Here is a 15,404-nt window from a genome sequence, read left to right on the forward strand (position 1 = left end):
TTCCCCCTGATTTAAGTGTACTCAGGATCAGAGCCAAAGGGACTTCTACTGTCTACAAAACATAAAGTTATAAAACTGAGGCCTGCCTTGATTTTTTCCCAACATTTATTTCTATAACTTTTATACCCCAAATTATTTGCACATGAGATAGATGATTTGTGGATGAAGGCAGATAATTAGTTACGTCTAAATCCCAAAATCATTAAAGGGCATAATAACAAATGACAGATGAGATGTATTAGCTTATGGGAATAGGGTTCTAATGACCTAAAATATGTCTTCAAAGATAATAATGGAGAATTATGGTCCTTTGATTTCCAGCTTATGGAAATTCGTGTAGCATTATTATGTAAAACTGTTAATTTTGCATTTGCCCTGAATTCTGAGCAATGCTCCTGCAGTATTTATTTAGTATTCTCTACTATTCTGACAGAGATTAATATTTTTTCTATGTACAGCCTGGTGTTGACAAACTGTAATTTAAAGTTACTTTAAAAAATATCTGGAAGCAACTATGAACTCATAAATATCAATGCAAGGTCTAAGTATGAGGAAGAAAATATTCAGTTGAAAAGGCTAAGAGAATCCTGAATCTCATCCAAACACTAATCTGGAAAAACTACAGGTCAATACAGAGTATTAATTGCATTTTCTGTATTTTGCTCCAGAGATTTGACAGGAGATACAATTTGGATTGAAATACTTGAAAATATTTAATAGTGCAATCAAAAATTATTAACTCACTGCATTCTAATGTGGAATAAGGAGTTTTTCTCCTTCCCCTCTTATTTATTGCAAACAGAGAACCTTTGAGGCATGAGAGAGGCGTTCATACAGGAATTCAAGGAATCTTCCTAGCAAAGGAGGAAATCAGAAATTAAAATAGGAGAAGTAAAGGGAGTTTGATTAGTTGGACAGTAAAGAAAGAAAACTGGTGCCCACTTTGAGCCTTTCTGTCCAGCCTCTGAGAAAAGAGGACATTAGAAAATTAGATACAAATAAAAACATGCTTTTTGTATAAGTATGGATGAGGTCCCATAACTCTGCATAAATTGTTCATCTGTGGAAGGATCTGGAGGAACTGGCTTGGTTATTTCAGGTAGCTTCAGACTAGACATGACCTCCATCTCCGGAGAGGATGTGGGGAAAACATGTCTCAATCACCACATAACACTTCGTGTGCTTTTATTAGCAGCAGTTCCCGTTGCATGCTAAAAAATAAAGTGCTGCTTGATATTTTGCACAAAATGTTCTGTTTCTCCTCTTACAAGTAACGTTTAGAGAGAAGATGCAGTGAGAATAATGGGAATTATATGCATGCTCGTTTCATATAATTCTAACCATTCTACCTCTCAAAGACCAAAGTCCAACCCTCCTGGTGCAAATGCTGATGGATTCACAGTTGGCAGGTTCTGCATGGAAGAAGCTGCTGGCTGGTACAGAAAAGTGAGCTAATCCAGACTTCAGTGCATATTTCACTATAACAGGTTATTTCAACACTGGTTTACCTTAAACACATTTTCTAACCACCTGCCAGCATGCATACTTGCATAATATGACAAAACCTTGATCCTTTTCAGGAGACTTGCCACTACTCATTCCCTTGGAGAGAAGGGCAGATGAACAGGTTGTGACCACTCAAGGATAAAATCCGAGCCCTGTGCAGGTCATTAGAGATTTCATCACTGGCTGTAGCTATGTCAAGATGACACAGAACCTGCTCAAAGACAAACAGACCTGAGACAAAAGGAAGAAGCTGTAAAATACAAGCCCCATCAATCTGATTAATTCACAAAACTGAGTTCCTTTAGAACCTCTTTGTAAAATATTCTTACCATTCTTATTAATCTTACTTATTCTGGAAAAATACCTCTAGTAATATGTAACTAAATAATTGCACCATAGTCTCTGAGATCTAGATATCTTAATTAGATATCTTTCTTTCTTTTTCTTTCTTTCTTTTTCTTTCTTTGTTTCTTTCTTTTTCAATTCTCTGAATTTCCTATTGTTTAGGAAATTATTTTTTATATTTTAAGAATTTTTTTATTATTTTTCCGTTTGCCTTGTGACTTTGAAAGCTAAATCCAATGAACTGTATTAACTGGGGTAACACGGTATCAGCATATTTCTGAGCAAGTTAAAGCAGGACTTTGAAAAAGTCAAGGTAGAAAATGTTCGGGTTTTTTTTTTTGCTGAAACTTCAGCTTCGAAAATCAAGTGACTTTTCTGACTTCAGAAGAAAGAAGCCAGGCACTTTCTGTTCTTATACAACAGTAGGTTTCCTGATAGCGTGACTTCCTCATTGTGAAATGCAAAACAAAATGGGTTGAGACAACACAAACACTGCTGCCTTTCACAGAGACTGTATTGCCCATTTTTGATCCCAGTATATTCATTAAATGTATGTAGTTGGGTTCAGTCCATTCTTTGCTAGTTTATTCAGATTTAGTCCCCCTACCAAAAGCCCTGTCCTGAGGGATCCACAACCCATGAAATAAATCTTAGCTCTTCTACTACTAGCCATTTGCTGTTGCTTTGTGATTTGGAAATGCTTCTGTTCTTTGGGCATCTCCCTTTTTGCACCAATAGAGGATAAACAGAGCCAGTTAGGGTGTTTTCATAAATCATAAATTATTCTTCCAGGGCTCCAGGCACTTTCCACTGTGTGCCAAAGGGTTTTCTTGGCTAACACGAGCCACCAGAATACACACTTCTTTATGCAATTCTCTTGCAGTATCATGTTTCGTGCTGCCCCTCTGTCTAAATAAAGGAGAATCTTGTTGGATGTTGGATACATTGAAAAATAGGGTGAGTGTTGTGAGAGTCAGTAGCATGACAGTGCCTTCCCATATCCCAAACCACTCTGAAGTCAGATTAACCTAAATCTAAGATCAAGAGCTCATTTACAGTATCTAAGGATGGATGTGATAGTTGCACAGCAATAGAAGAGGGTGAAAAGAAAACCACATGTATGCCAAGGAATTGCACTTCTCCTCTGGGTGGCCCAGCTGGGTCCATAGACCACACAGTCACCTAAATCATGATCCAAGCTCATTCCTCGGCATAGGTCAACATCTGTAGGTCATGTCCAGAGGGAGAGCAGGGCTAGGAATAATTGCTCCATCCTTTCATACTCCAAAGTCATTTGGGGGAGTCTGTCCAGATGGAATTTTCTCATCTTACTCCCCGCTGTTCTCAGGGACATCCATACCTCCATCGGGATGGAGTCTCAGCCTCCCTTAGGGCAGACTATTGGCAGTTCCCCCTGTTTTGAAACCACTCCTGTCCTTTGTGCTTCTCCCAGCACTGCCCCTTCCCCTTCGGTCAGGGGAGTCACGGTGCCTGTGCCAGGCTGGAAAACGTCCCGATCCCAAGGGTAAACTTCGGTGCTTTGAACTATTTTCCATCAGGACGCTCCCGCCCGGGGGCGCACCTTGGCGCTAGACACCCTCCTCCGCGCAACAGGCTGGGATACGGATCATTACTCCTTATTCCAAGCAAATACCGAGGCCTTTTTCCCCCTCTCTCCCGTCAGCGGTGCACAAAGCGCGCCATCACCGCCCCGCGGCCAGGGCGGCGCCGCGGCCCTTTAACACGGTGCCCCTCCAGGGAGAGCCCCGAGACAGGGGCAGCGCCGGGCTCGCTTTTCGGGCTGTCCGTGGCAGCCGGGGCCGGGAGAGGCGGGGCCGAGGGTCCCGGCGGTCCCGGGGGTGCCCTAAGGGACGGTCCCGTCCCGGGGAGAACAGGGGGGTCTCGCCCCGCGGCTCCGCCAGGGGGCGCCCCCGCGCGGAAGGGGGGGGCAAGTCACGAGACTCCGCAGCTGCTGCCGGCGGGGCCGGGACAGCGTCCGGGCGGGACGCGCCCATTGGCTGTGGGCGAGAGCAACGGGCGCGCCCATTGGCCCGCGCACGGCGGGAGGCGGGACGCGGGCGTCTATAAATGCGGCGGCAGGGGGGTAGGGGCCTCACACTCCGAGCCGGGGAAGCAGGGAACGCGAAGAGGCCGCAGCAGCCGAACGCCGCCGGGACATGCTCGCAGCCTGACTGACCGCAGGTGGCCGCCGCGCCCGGGACACGAATGAAGAAACAGCTGCTCCTCCTGTTCACACACCGGGGACTCGTCAGCCGAGGGGGCCGCAGGGGGAAGCGCCGCCGAAAATGGCATCGTTCAGCATCCGCGCCGCGCGTCCCGAGGACTGCCCTGAGCTGCTGCGACTGATCAAGGTGCGGGCGGGGCGCGGACCGGGGGGGTCCCTCAGTCTCAGCGGTGCGGGGGGGTCAGCGCTGACGAGGCCCGAGCAAAACAAGGTGTTGCGCAAGGGCGGAGGGGCGGGGAGAGGCCGCTCACGGCTCCTTCTCTTCCAGGAACTAGCCAAGTACGAGGACATGGAGGACCAAGTGGTGCTAACTGAGAAAGGTACGAGGCGGCGTCAGCTCGCCGGGTGGGCGGCCGAGTGACGGTGTCTGTGGCTCAGGTGCCCGTGTGTTCTGATCTTCCAGAACTGCTTGAGGATGGTTTTGGCGAGCACCCTTTCTACCACTGTCTGGTTGCAGAAGTGCCGAAAGACCAGTGGTCGTCTGAAGGTGAGGCTTCCCAATGCTTATTTTTGGATACTAAAAATACAGAGGCATCATGTGCTTAATGTTATCGATTGTACATAAGGATTCACCAGCGAACTGGGATAGGAGGAGTAGGTTAACTGGTAAATGCAGTAATGTATAGTGATGCTCTGCTGAAGTGGTTGCTAATCCTGGAAGCATGGGAAGATCAGGTATAACATAATGTACTTGACTCCAGTTAATTAAATGGTTTTTCTTGTTTGACCCTGACTTACCTTTATGTAATTCTGTTGAATCACATTTTTTTCTTTAATTTGTCCCCAATCTTCAGGTTACAGTCTCTAGCTTCGCCATGTACATGGCCCTTCCGTGTACATGGATGGGCGGGGAGGTAACTAAAAGATCCGTTACACAATAAAGTAGATGATCATAATATGAGGTAAGGTCTACAGGGACAAGTGCTGTTCCCAAACCTTTACCAAAGACACAGTAGATCAGAAACCTGTTTGCACGCTTCTCTTATAGTATGTGCAGAAATAGTTAAAATACTCAAGGTTTATGTTTGAGTGGGCTGTTGTTGGAAGAGTTGTTTCTCTTCTTTGTTGAGCCACAGAATTAAAATTGAAGCTGCAGCTTTACTTACCTTGACTTTATGGTACTGAAGGTAAATAAAGCAGCGTGATGCTCTCATGGAAGCTTAAGTTGAGGTGCTTGAAATGCTTCTGTAAAGGTGGCCTGGGATTAGGCCTTCTCACACAGTGTAGTTACTGACAAATGTACACAGAAAGATCAGTGTTCTTCAGAGTTTGACAGACTGTTCTGGTTGCTAAGGAGGCAGAGCTGGGGCAGTCATCTAGATTGTGAGCTGCTGTGTAAAGTTCTTACTTGTATTCATGAGTGGAAATACTGATAAATCAGTAGGGTGTGCTTTACTTTGAAGAAAAAAGCCCTGTGTTAGCACTTACTGTGATAGTGCTTTTGAGGATTTCAAGGTATGGCTAGGGCAAACTTTGTTCTGTTAGGCTGATACAAGTTTGTCAGAAATCATATTTTCAGTTGTGTGCTTACTTGTAAACTTCATTTTTAATTCTAACCTGATATCAAATGTCTGCATGTCACAGAGAATACGTATATTTAAACATGCATGTAAGACTTAATATTTTTGCTTCTAAATTCAGACGAGCTGAAGTTACACCCTTTGTTTCAGAAACATGTGTTGTGGGCTTTGCCATGTATTACTTCACTTACGATCCATGGATTGGAAAACTGCTGTATCTTGAAGATTTTTATGTGATGGCTGAGTATAGAGGTATATATTACAGAATTAGATTAGTTGCTTCTTATAGGACTTTTTTTAAATTTAAAACTTAAGGTTCTTGTTTCTTTTTGTTTCTTTAGGACTTGGTATCGGGTCAGAAATTCTGAAGAACTTGAGTCAGGTACGTCTTAGTGATAAGTCTAAACAAGCAGAACTCAGCACAAAGCAGTGTTCTTGCTTTTCTGTTAACTGCGTGGAGCTTCTCCTTCAGCACTGTGCTGACTTAAAGGAGGTGACAGGACACTAGACAGCTTAAAGCATTGTCTGGAGTCTGGTAAACAGTGAGAAGTGACTGACAGAATGAACTCGATGACTGGTGATGCAGAGTTGCAGAGTAATCTCACCAGTTCTTGCTGTGCTCGTGACCCGGGGCTGCTGTGTGAGCTGTGTGGTGTGTCCTGCCTTGCAGGTGGCTGTGAAGTGCCGCTGCAGCAGCATGCACTTCCTCGTCGCCGAGTGGAACGAACCGTCCATCAGGTTCTACAAGAGGAGGGGCGCCTCCGATCTGTCCACTGAGGAGGGGTGGAGGCTCTTCAAGATTGACAAAGAGTATCTCTTGAAGATGGCAACAGAAGAGTGAGAGATTATTCCAGCAAATAAATTCTTTCTGCGAATATATATGCTCTCTGAATAAACTCCTTCTTGCTTTCTGTGTTATGTACATGTTGTAGTGGAATAAAGTAGTGTGGATCCTAATAATGAGAACGCTATGCAGATGTGGTCATAGAGTAATTGGTACTGTGATCTGGAGTTGGCATCTGTGAAGTTCAGCATGTGCTTGTGTGCATCCTTTACCAGTGTGGGCTTGTAATCCTTGTATATGGAAACTTCATTCTTGTAAGTGTCATTCAAATGTGTACAATGTACACACTGGTAGGGTTTGTTTTAATTATTGCCTTTTATAAAAATAAATAGTGTTTTCACTTCATGCAGTAGTTTTGACTTTAATTCTCACAAACAGTTTTCAGTTAAATAACATGCAAATTAATAAAAGACTTGCTGATTCATCCAAACATTTTCACGATGAGTGAAACAATTTACCGTGGTCTCAGTGGGGTAAAAGGTGCACTTGTGTGGCCGTGGGACCCAGTGGTGAGTTTTGAGCACCCGAGTATTTGGAGGGGTTTGAGATCAGCCTTTACTTCCTGTGTGGTGCAGAGCATCCTATCTTGTGAACTAAATTTTAAGGTACAGCTGGGGTCCCTAAATCAGGCTGCTTCTCTCCGGAAAGCAGCTCCAGAAAATCTGGAGCTTGAGCCTTCCAGTTACCTGCAGATCACAGCAGTTGGAATGGCATAACCTTTAAAGGGAAGATGCATCCACGTGTGGTTTCAAAGCCTAAGTAACAAAAAAAGGTTTTGACTGATCACATGTAGGAGAAAGTATTTTTACAAGTCACAAAAAAAGCTCCATTATGTGACTTTAAAACACCAAACTTGAATGTTTCTGGTGACCTGGGTTTTTGTACATGATTTCAGATAAGGTTCAGCCTTTCTGCCTGTGCCTCAGTGCTGTGTAGTCAGTGGTGCTGAGCTGCCTGAAATTAAATGCTGTGTTAAGCACTTAACAGAAAACAGATACTGTGTGTTTAAGCCTTTGTGCGGCAGTAGGTGAAAACAATGCTGCTCAGCAATTTTTTAGTTGCCTTTGAGACAAGTTAACTTTGCAGTAAGTACTGTGTAGGCCCTTCTCTTAAATTGATGGTGAAAGCAGGTGCATGCAAGATTTACACTGCTCCCCTCTTGCTCTGTGGTAACCCTGCAATAAAAAGTTTCTTTTGGCCAGCACTGCTTTTTCTTCAAAGGAAGGGAAGACACTTATCTGCCTTATAACATTAACTGGTTTAAATAAAACAAAGTTTTAAACCTTTTGGTCACTGCATAAATCACATATCACTTGGAAGATGTTTCCTCATCCTAGAGAGTAGAGGGCAGTGACTGCTTCAACTACGAGTAATGCTGAAATAATTTTAAGAATAAGGTATCGTTGCCTAGGGCCAACAGCAAGCTGTGCAGAGCATTTAGCATGAAACTCTCCTTATTTTCTGTTTTGTTTCTGTTTTTAGCTGAGGTGTAATCAGCAGTGTGCCAGTTCTGCCCAGGTGTGAGGTGTGGCTGTCAACTGTTGCCTCAAGAATGAGAAGGCTAATAAAAAATACATGAGGTCTTGAAAGAGAGCAGAAGGTAGCTCTTCCTTGGGGGTATCAGTGGATGAGAATATCAACATTGTCTTGGCAACATGTGCTCACCCCAGAAAACCAACCATATCCTGGGCTGCATCAAAAGCAGTGTGGCCAGCAGGTCGAGGGAGGGGATTCTGCCCTTCTACTCTGCTCTTGTGAGACCCCACCTGCAGTACCGTGTCCAGTTCTGGGGTCCCCACCATAAGAAGGGCACAGACCTGTTTGAGTGAGTCCAGTGGAGGCCACAAAGATGATCAGAGGGCTGGAACACTTTACCTATGAAGTCAAGCTGAGAGAGTTGGGACTGCTCAGCCTGAAGAAGGCCCTGGGAAACCTTCTAGCAGCCTTCCAGTACCTAAAGGGGCTACAGGAAAGCTGGAGAGGGACTTTTCACAAGAGCATCTACTGACAGGACAAGGAGAAATGGTTTTAAGCTGTAGGAGGGCACGTTTAGATTGGCTGTTAAAAAATACTTCACTGTGAGGTTGGTGAAGCACCGGAACAGGTTGCCCTGCGGATGTCTCATCCCTGTAAGTGTTCAAAGCCAGGCTGGATGGGGGTCTGAGCAACCTGGTCTAGTGGGTGGCATCCCTGACCAGGGCAGGGGGTTGGAACTAGATGGTCTGTAAGGTCCCTTCCAACCCAAACCCTTCTATGATTCTGTGATATATCCAAATGGTTGTCCGGACAAACTCCAGTTGTCAGCACAGAATCTGTCACAAAATTGCCCTGATTGAGCAGGTCAGTTTCTGCATAAGAAACAACCATTTCCAGACACTGCTCATGTCTGTGCAGCACCTCAGCTGCTGTGAGAGTACTCATACCACGCACGGGAGCCTGAGATTCAAATCCCTCTCCTACCCAAGGGGAACAGAAATCTGTTTTTTGCTTGTCCGAAGATTAAATGCCAGGCTACAAACCTCTCTACTTGCTCTTGCTCAGCCTGTACTCTTCTGCAATTCAGCAAGCCAAAGGAGGTGAGAGTAAGCCCACTCAGTGAACCAGCCCAGTAGCTGCTGATGGAGGTGGAATGGGAAGGATGAGATAGTCTCCAGCAGCTCTTGCTGAGCACCAGGGTGTTATCTCTTCTCCGTGGTGAAGCTGCAATAACTTTGCTGGTTACTCTGTCAGCTACATTAACCTACTTGTGCATCTCAGTCCTAGTGCAATCTGTTTTGGTTATTTTAAGCTGTGCTTCTGGCTCCGTGTATCAGACCAGAAGGTGATTGCTAGTAGAGCAGTTTAAGAATGTTTTTATTTTGAAATTAACAGTTCATTAGATATCTAGGCCAGACATGCTTCAATCTCAGGCCCCAGACTTCTAGAGCACAATAAAGCTATCAAAGCTGCATGACTGAAAGGAACGAGCCAACTAATTAGGCATTATAATTAGGAAAGTAAGCAGCTTAGTCAAATTTTCAATCAATTTAGAATTGTTTATCATATTTTGTTCATCTTCTATCATTGCATTTTCTAAACAGATTTTGATGAAATAGATTCTCTAGGAGTCACAGAAAACAAGTGAGGCAGTTCTAAATGAGAAGACCTTTTCTAGCCACTGGTGATAATTGTAAACATTCATATATGAAAGGAAAGACTGGGACTAACCTTTCAGATGTGATTTTTGTTGAGATTCTATTAAGCAGTAGGGTTTTTAAAACCAGCAGAAATATTCTCACAGTTTTGGTAACAGTCTCCAACAGTGATATGGTAATGCCATGGGTCAAGATCAATTTTAAATTCCCTCAATAACTTTCTCAAGCTACCGGGAGACCAAAGTGACTCTGGTACTACAACTGAGACACGCAGCAGAGTATTTTCTGTGGCTTTAGGCGTTGGAGAAACCTCACCTGGTGCGACTTTTTTCGGCTCCAGGACCACATTCACACCACCAAGCTGCAGTGCGAGCGTATGATGGGGTCTAAGCAACGGCTTTGAGCTATTCACTGGTATCACACCAGTGGGATCCCATCACAGTAGGGGCACAGGGCTTGCGGGTGGCCTGCAGGTGCGTCAGCTCACCCTGTTCCCTTGCCTGCCTCAGGGGAAGAGTTAGAGAGGCGGTGTTAATGACAGCGCCGATAACATCTCCAGGGTGGTGAGGTGCGAAGCTCCTCCTCGCTCTCGCTCTCAAACTCATGACCCGGTAAGTTCTCCTAGCGCTGAGCAAGCCAGCAGAAGATTTCGCAATTGCAGTGTTTCCACGTTCCCGTCGGGTGGGGTCAGAAAGGTGGCCTTGGACAAACTTGCGGCCGGAGGATGCGTCAGAGGACCATACCCGACTGCAAGCATAAGGAGCGCCGGGCTCGCCGCCCCCTCTCCACTTGGCCTTTTCCTGTTCACAGGCTTCTGCATAATGATCTGAGCCGTAGCCATAGCGACGGCATGGAAGGAGGCTTTTTTTTTGTCTACATAATTTAAGTTAAAACAGAATATATGCGAGAAAAACAACCCTTCCCCCTCCCCTCTTCTTGTAAAGAGCCTTTGCTGTCAACGTAATTCAAAAAGCCAACGCAAACTTTTCCTCCAAAGAGCATATGGGGGCTTTAATGCATTCCTGCACGCGGTGTTTTGTCTTGAGAGACTCGCCATCCTGGAGCCTGGCCCGCTGAATGCGAAAGTCTCAGCTGCAGGGAAAACACCAGCTATGTACGGAGAGGGATTGAGGAAAGCTCTGCATAATTCCCCGCCACACGGTGTTACCTCGGGCTGGAGGCCAGCCCAGAGGTGTGCGTCATGCCTCCCTCCCTTTGAGTTGACCAGAAGGTTTATTTCCTTCAGTTTGCACAAGTTTCCTCCTCACAGCGCTCGCTCCCTTGGGCTCTCCCCTTACATCCCTCGGGGGAGCAAAAGCTGAGCAGCTGGAATGCACACACACAGGCACTGGGAACAGGCTGGCTGATGGCAGCGCTGAGGAAACCTGCCTGGGTTTAAATAATTCACCTCACGTAACAGACTCGGCTTTGCCCAGTTGTTTTCCTTGCTTGGGCAGGATTGCTTAAACACCTTTTTCCTTTTTTTTTTTTTAGGAACTCATGTTTCAGAGAAGTGGCTGCTATTTAAATAAAGGCATCAGCTGCTGTCTGAAACAAAGCAGCGCAGCAGCAGGATGCCAGCTGCTAATGTTTAATCTCACTGCAAACTCAAAGCAGGCTCTAACTTCACCATCCAGGCACGCCTCCCTCTCAGGGCTCTTCCTTCCCCTGCCCCCCCCCCCAACCTGACTAACTGTTTTTGCTGTCCAGAAAGTTTTTGGTAAATGCAATCTTGATGGAGGGCTTCAGAACCCATCAGGAGCTCAGACTAGTCCCAATAGGGAGCACTTGGAGGAGAGGGTGTAAGGCTGAGGACGGTGATGTGGGCTCTGGGGCAGGAGCACAGCCCACCACCACTGCAGCCCTGCAGGATGTTCATCTCCCGACCCTCAGGCCTCTCCCTACCACGCTCTGACTTTTTCTGCAATCAGAAACACTCCCCATGGTTGATAACAGAATAAAGCAGAGGTACACACCTTAACTGAAAATAGGGAGGGATGGGGAGCAATTCCATCTTCAAACCTGTTTTGGTTTTATTTCAGAGATTTACTCCAGGCCAAAGCAGGAGATAAAAAGCCCCAGGAGATAATTAGCTCATGAGGGTTGAAAACAAACACCCTGTTCAGAAACTGCTCTCAGGTAAGTAGTTTTGTTTATTTGTGTTTTGAACTTTGCATATTTTGATTGTTCATATAGCATATGTCAGCTGGTCACATCCACTCAAAGGGAAAGGAACCTCCATTTTCTTGAACTCTGTTTCCCTTCTCCATCAAAACAGATTAAAAAGAAAGTGCTTTGGTAAGATGAAACCAGGTGCCCATACTCTCCTGAAAGTTTGCTTTACAGCATGATGAGGTGGCTTAACATCTTCACATCACCTCCCGGGAACCCACTGAGCAGGGATGGGACATGAACCCCTGAAATTCCTACTAGAAACCTTCCTCCATATGAGAAAAAAACATAAGAGAGATGGTAGCTTTCCACATGAAAGCCCATCAGTGTTTCCAAGTAACTGAATATTGCAGTGTTGTTTTCAAAATGCACTGATAAAAGTGCAGGGTGAGATTTTTCAAAGCTGGTTACTATAAATAGGCACCCAGATACCACAGCAAAGGAACCGTTGAACAGTCTTTCTTTATTGCTCTTATGAGGAGCAAACTCCAGTCTGGGCTCTCCATGATCCCCCTGAACTTTCTGAGTTGGCCTACTTGAGACACTGACACACAAACACCCCCCCACAGCTTGCACAGGAGCAAACAAAAGACTCATAGTCTCGTGCCTTTTGCAATCGGTTCACGTGACAGAATTTGGGTTTCTTCCCCAGCCAACTTCCTACCATGGAGTAGCAAAAATGTACAAGAGCATTTCCCACCACAGCCTGAATGTGTTTTAGCTACAGTGGCAGGCATAGGGGTCTTTTTTTTTTCAGAGTTAACATAGAGGGATGGATCAAAATCTGCATTCACTGCTCCTAGAGGTAATAACCCCTGTATAGAGCTGTAGCTTTGCCATTAGGGCAGAAAATGTAAATTAAAAAGGAGGCGGGAGGAGAGGTCTGCAGTGCTGAAGGCCAGGTGCAGGGGCTGACCACAGCCTGCCACAGGAAGCCACGCACCCGATGGAGGAGGAGGCATCAAGGGAAACAGTATAGGCTTTATTCATTCCAGATAACGTAGTCAAAAGAAACTAGAAGACTCTTATTTCACAAATTCAGAAGTCTCAGAGGTAAATTCCTGGGATACATTAATAATTTCTGCATTACTTTTACCGCCCATTGATCTCATTAGCCATAACTCAATGCATTAGCAAGCACTGGATTTCGTGGTGTAGGAGCAGGAATTATTGCTGAAGAGCAACTGGCAGAACTGGCAGAGAGAGGCAGCAGCAAGTGCTAGTATCAAAGAAATAACACCTTATGAATCCAGTTTTAAGCAAAACCAAAACCAGCTGAAAATTCAAGGGATAGTGGCCATCAGTGTATGTTGTTCCTTAGCCAGGCAAGGAAGCACACCCATTTTATGTAACCACATATCTCTGAAAGCTGTAAAGCTGTCAGACTGTAAAACAGGGTGATAAACCAAAGTCCACCGCATTACAAAGTACAGCTGGTACAAATGACGGTGAAGTGAGGACAAGGTTAAAGAATCCCAAAGGAAAACAAAAATAATTTACGTAAGCAAATACTTGGGATTTATAGGCATGAGTTGACTACCTTCTCTGCATAGACAAGTAATAAAATTATTTTGTATTTCCATGCTGGGTTTGCCATAGCGATGATTTGACTGAAATTTGATTACAGAAGTCCTGCAGGGACCCAGAACCCCAGACCTCCTTTTCTTGCCATTTGGGCTTGGTGTCAGCAAGCTGTTATTTTCTGCTGGTAAAAGCCAAAGCACTTTTCACTCCTACAGCTCAGCATAGTCAGACATCCCTGCTTCACTCCCAGGCAGGACCAGGTTTGCCTCTAGGTGCCCATAGCCATGTGCCTCTCCAGAACAGTTTGGGCAGCTGGGGCTTTGCTTGCACAGACATCTGGTTTCTCAGCTAGGGTATTTTCTGAAATAAACACAGCACTGCAAAAGTGAAAAGTCCTTTTAACACAGGTCTAAAATCAAGAAAAGGTGTAGAGGAGGATGTGACATTATCTCCCGTTTGTTCCTAGAGAAGCTGTTGAGCCTTTTGGATCCAAGAATTGATGGTCCTTTGACTTAAGATATAAAGCATCAGGTGCTCCTGTTTGCAGAAGTAAAGGATGTAAACCAGATGTAAATCCACCTAAAGCACGTGCAGCTTGCAATAAAAGGTTAGAAACACACGTATGCTGTGGGCTGTGCTGGGCCAGCCCTCACCGCTTGCCAGAGTGCAGCCCCAGTCTCACAGCTGGCCTGCTAAAGATGTTCCCCACAAACAACTCCAAGTGTCAAATTCTCATAGAGTCACCTCTAGTGACACTGCAGCCAGCAAAACCTGCCTGGCTGCAGCACGGGGAACATCTGCAGGATCAGCACCTGCCAACACACCACACGGATGCACACCATGCCAGTTGGAGCTGAAACAGCATCTTTTCCAGTGAGGCTGAGCCCCAGCAGTCTCATGACATGGCAAACAGTATTTGAGGAGAGCCTGGGTTTGTCTGAGACAACTTCTCTGCAGTGGGTGAGCTGTGGCAGTTGAGATTTAGTGCCTGCCAGGACACCAGAGCCAGAGTGATGTACATGGGCTCACTGTAGTCTCTGTAGGGGGAGCGTGATGGAGGAGAAACCCACTGAGGTAAACACGGGCAGATGTGGGGAGCAGGTGTGAGTTCATCCCTCCTCAGGCTTTTGGGCATGCTCAGGGCAGGGGAGGGCTGACAGTGTGTTTGCTCTGCTGCCAGGCCCCCTCAGCAGCTATTTTACATCACAGGGAGAGGAAGCTCACACTTCTTCAGATAGGGAAATGTCTTGTCTGAAGAGGCTTTCAGGCTTGAACGTGACAGGCAAAGGGCATGTTATGGCTCTGTGGGTGCACACTTGGCTGCCTGTCTCACAGGCTGCTTCCCGGCACACTGGGTGAAACATACACTGAGTTTTATAAGTGAAGAAATACAGTTCCCTGCAGTGAAACAAGTGTTCCCAAAAACAGCTTTCTGCAACACAGCTGGCACGAAACATCAATATTTTTTCCAGAGAGTCTCTTTTACCAAAACTCTGCAAACTCAGCCACCACCCCAGGCCGGGCAAATACAGCCAGGATGATGTCCAGGGCTGACCTCAAATCAGCCCTCAACCTGGGAACAACCTCCATGGACATCCGGCAGAGCTGCCACCATTAACTGAATCCCCCTTTTCTTCAGTGCAGTTTATTTAGTCCCATGGTCTCATGTGTGACTCGCGTCATGTGTGAGTGAGCACACACATATGAGTGCCTCTTCTTTTGCCCCATTAAAGCTATGGCTAAAAGACTTTTCCCACAGAGATATAGTGGAATTCTACTTCACTCACAGCAAATACACTCAGTACCTGAGTGATAATGTGCATAAATAGTACATAAGTTGCACCTGATTATGATACACTTTTTTGTGTAGTTTCCATTAAAGGAGTAACAGTGAACTGCTAATGCCCATATCAAGCTGTGGGATGAGTGGATTTACAGTGCACCGGGTGAAGAACTGGCTGAAGGGCAGGGCTCAAAGGGTTGCAGCAAATGGGGCTACATCTGTCTGGTGGCTGGTCAGCAGTGGTGCTCCTTGGGGCTCATTTCTAGAGCCAGTCCCGTTCAATGGACAGAACTGTTGGGGCTGTCTAGTTTGGAGAAAAGGAGGCTGACGG

At 45.7% G+C, this 15,404-nt stretch overlaps 1 protein-coding gene across 2 annotated transcripts; it reads left to right on the forward strand.

The window, feature by feature from the left end:
• The first annotated feature begins 3,955 nt into the window (after positions 1 to 3,955).
• On the forward strand, positions 3,956 to 6,805 carry SAT1 (spermidine/spermine N1-acetyltransferase 1). Of its 2 annotated transcripts, XR_003535101.1 has the most exons (7): positions 3,956 to 4,223; positions 4,365 to 4,416; positions 4,500 to 4,583; positions 4,891 to 4,998; positions 5,767 to 5,868; positions 5,958 to 5,998; positions 6,287 to 6,805. XR_003535101.1 is itself a non-coding variant. In XM_027689011.1 (6 exons), exons 1-6 carry the CDS (start codon positions 4,158 to 4,160, stop codon positions 6,455 to 6,457), a joined length of 516 nt encoding a protein of 171 aa, XP_027544812.1. In that variant the 5' UTR covers positions 3,962 to 4,157; the 3' UTR covers positions 6,458 to 6,805. The 2 variants fall into 2 exon arrangements, 1 of the variants encoding a protein (XP_027544812.1); XM_027689011.1 differs by lacking the exon at positions 4,891 to 4,998 and having other exon boundaries at positions 3,962 to 4,223.
• The last annotated feature ends 8,599 nt before the right edge of the window (positions 6,806 to 15,404 follow it).

This window comes from Neopelma chrysocephalum, unplaced genomic scaffold (assembly GCF_003984885.1).
Source record: "Neopelma chrysocephalum unplaced genomic scaffold, ASM398488v2 Primary Assembly neopelma1_76, whole genome shotgun sequence".
NCBI lineage: Eukaryota > Metazoa > Chordata > Aves > Passeriformes > Pipridae > Neopelma > Neopelma chrysocephalum.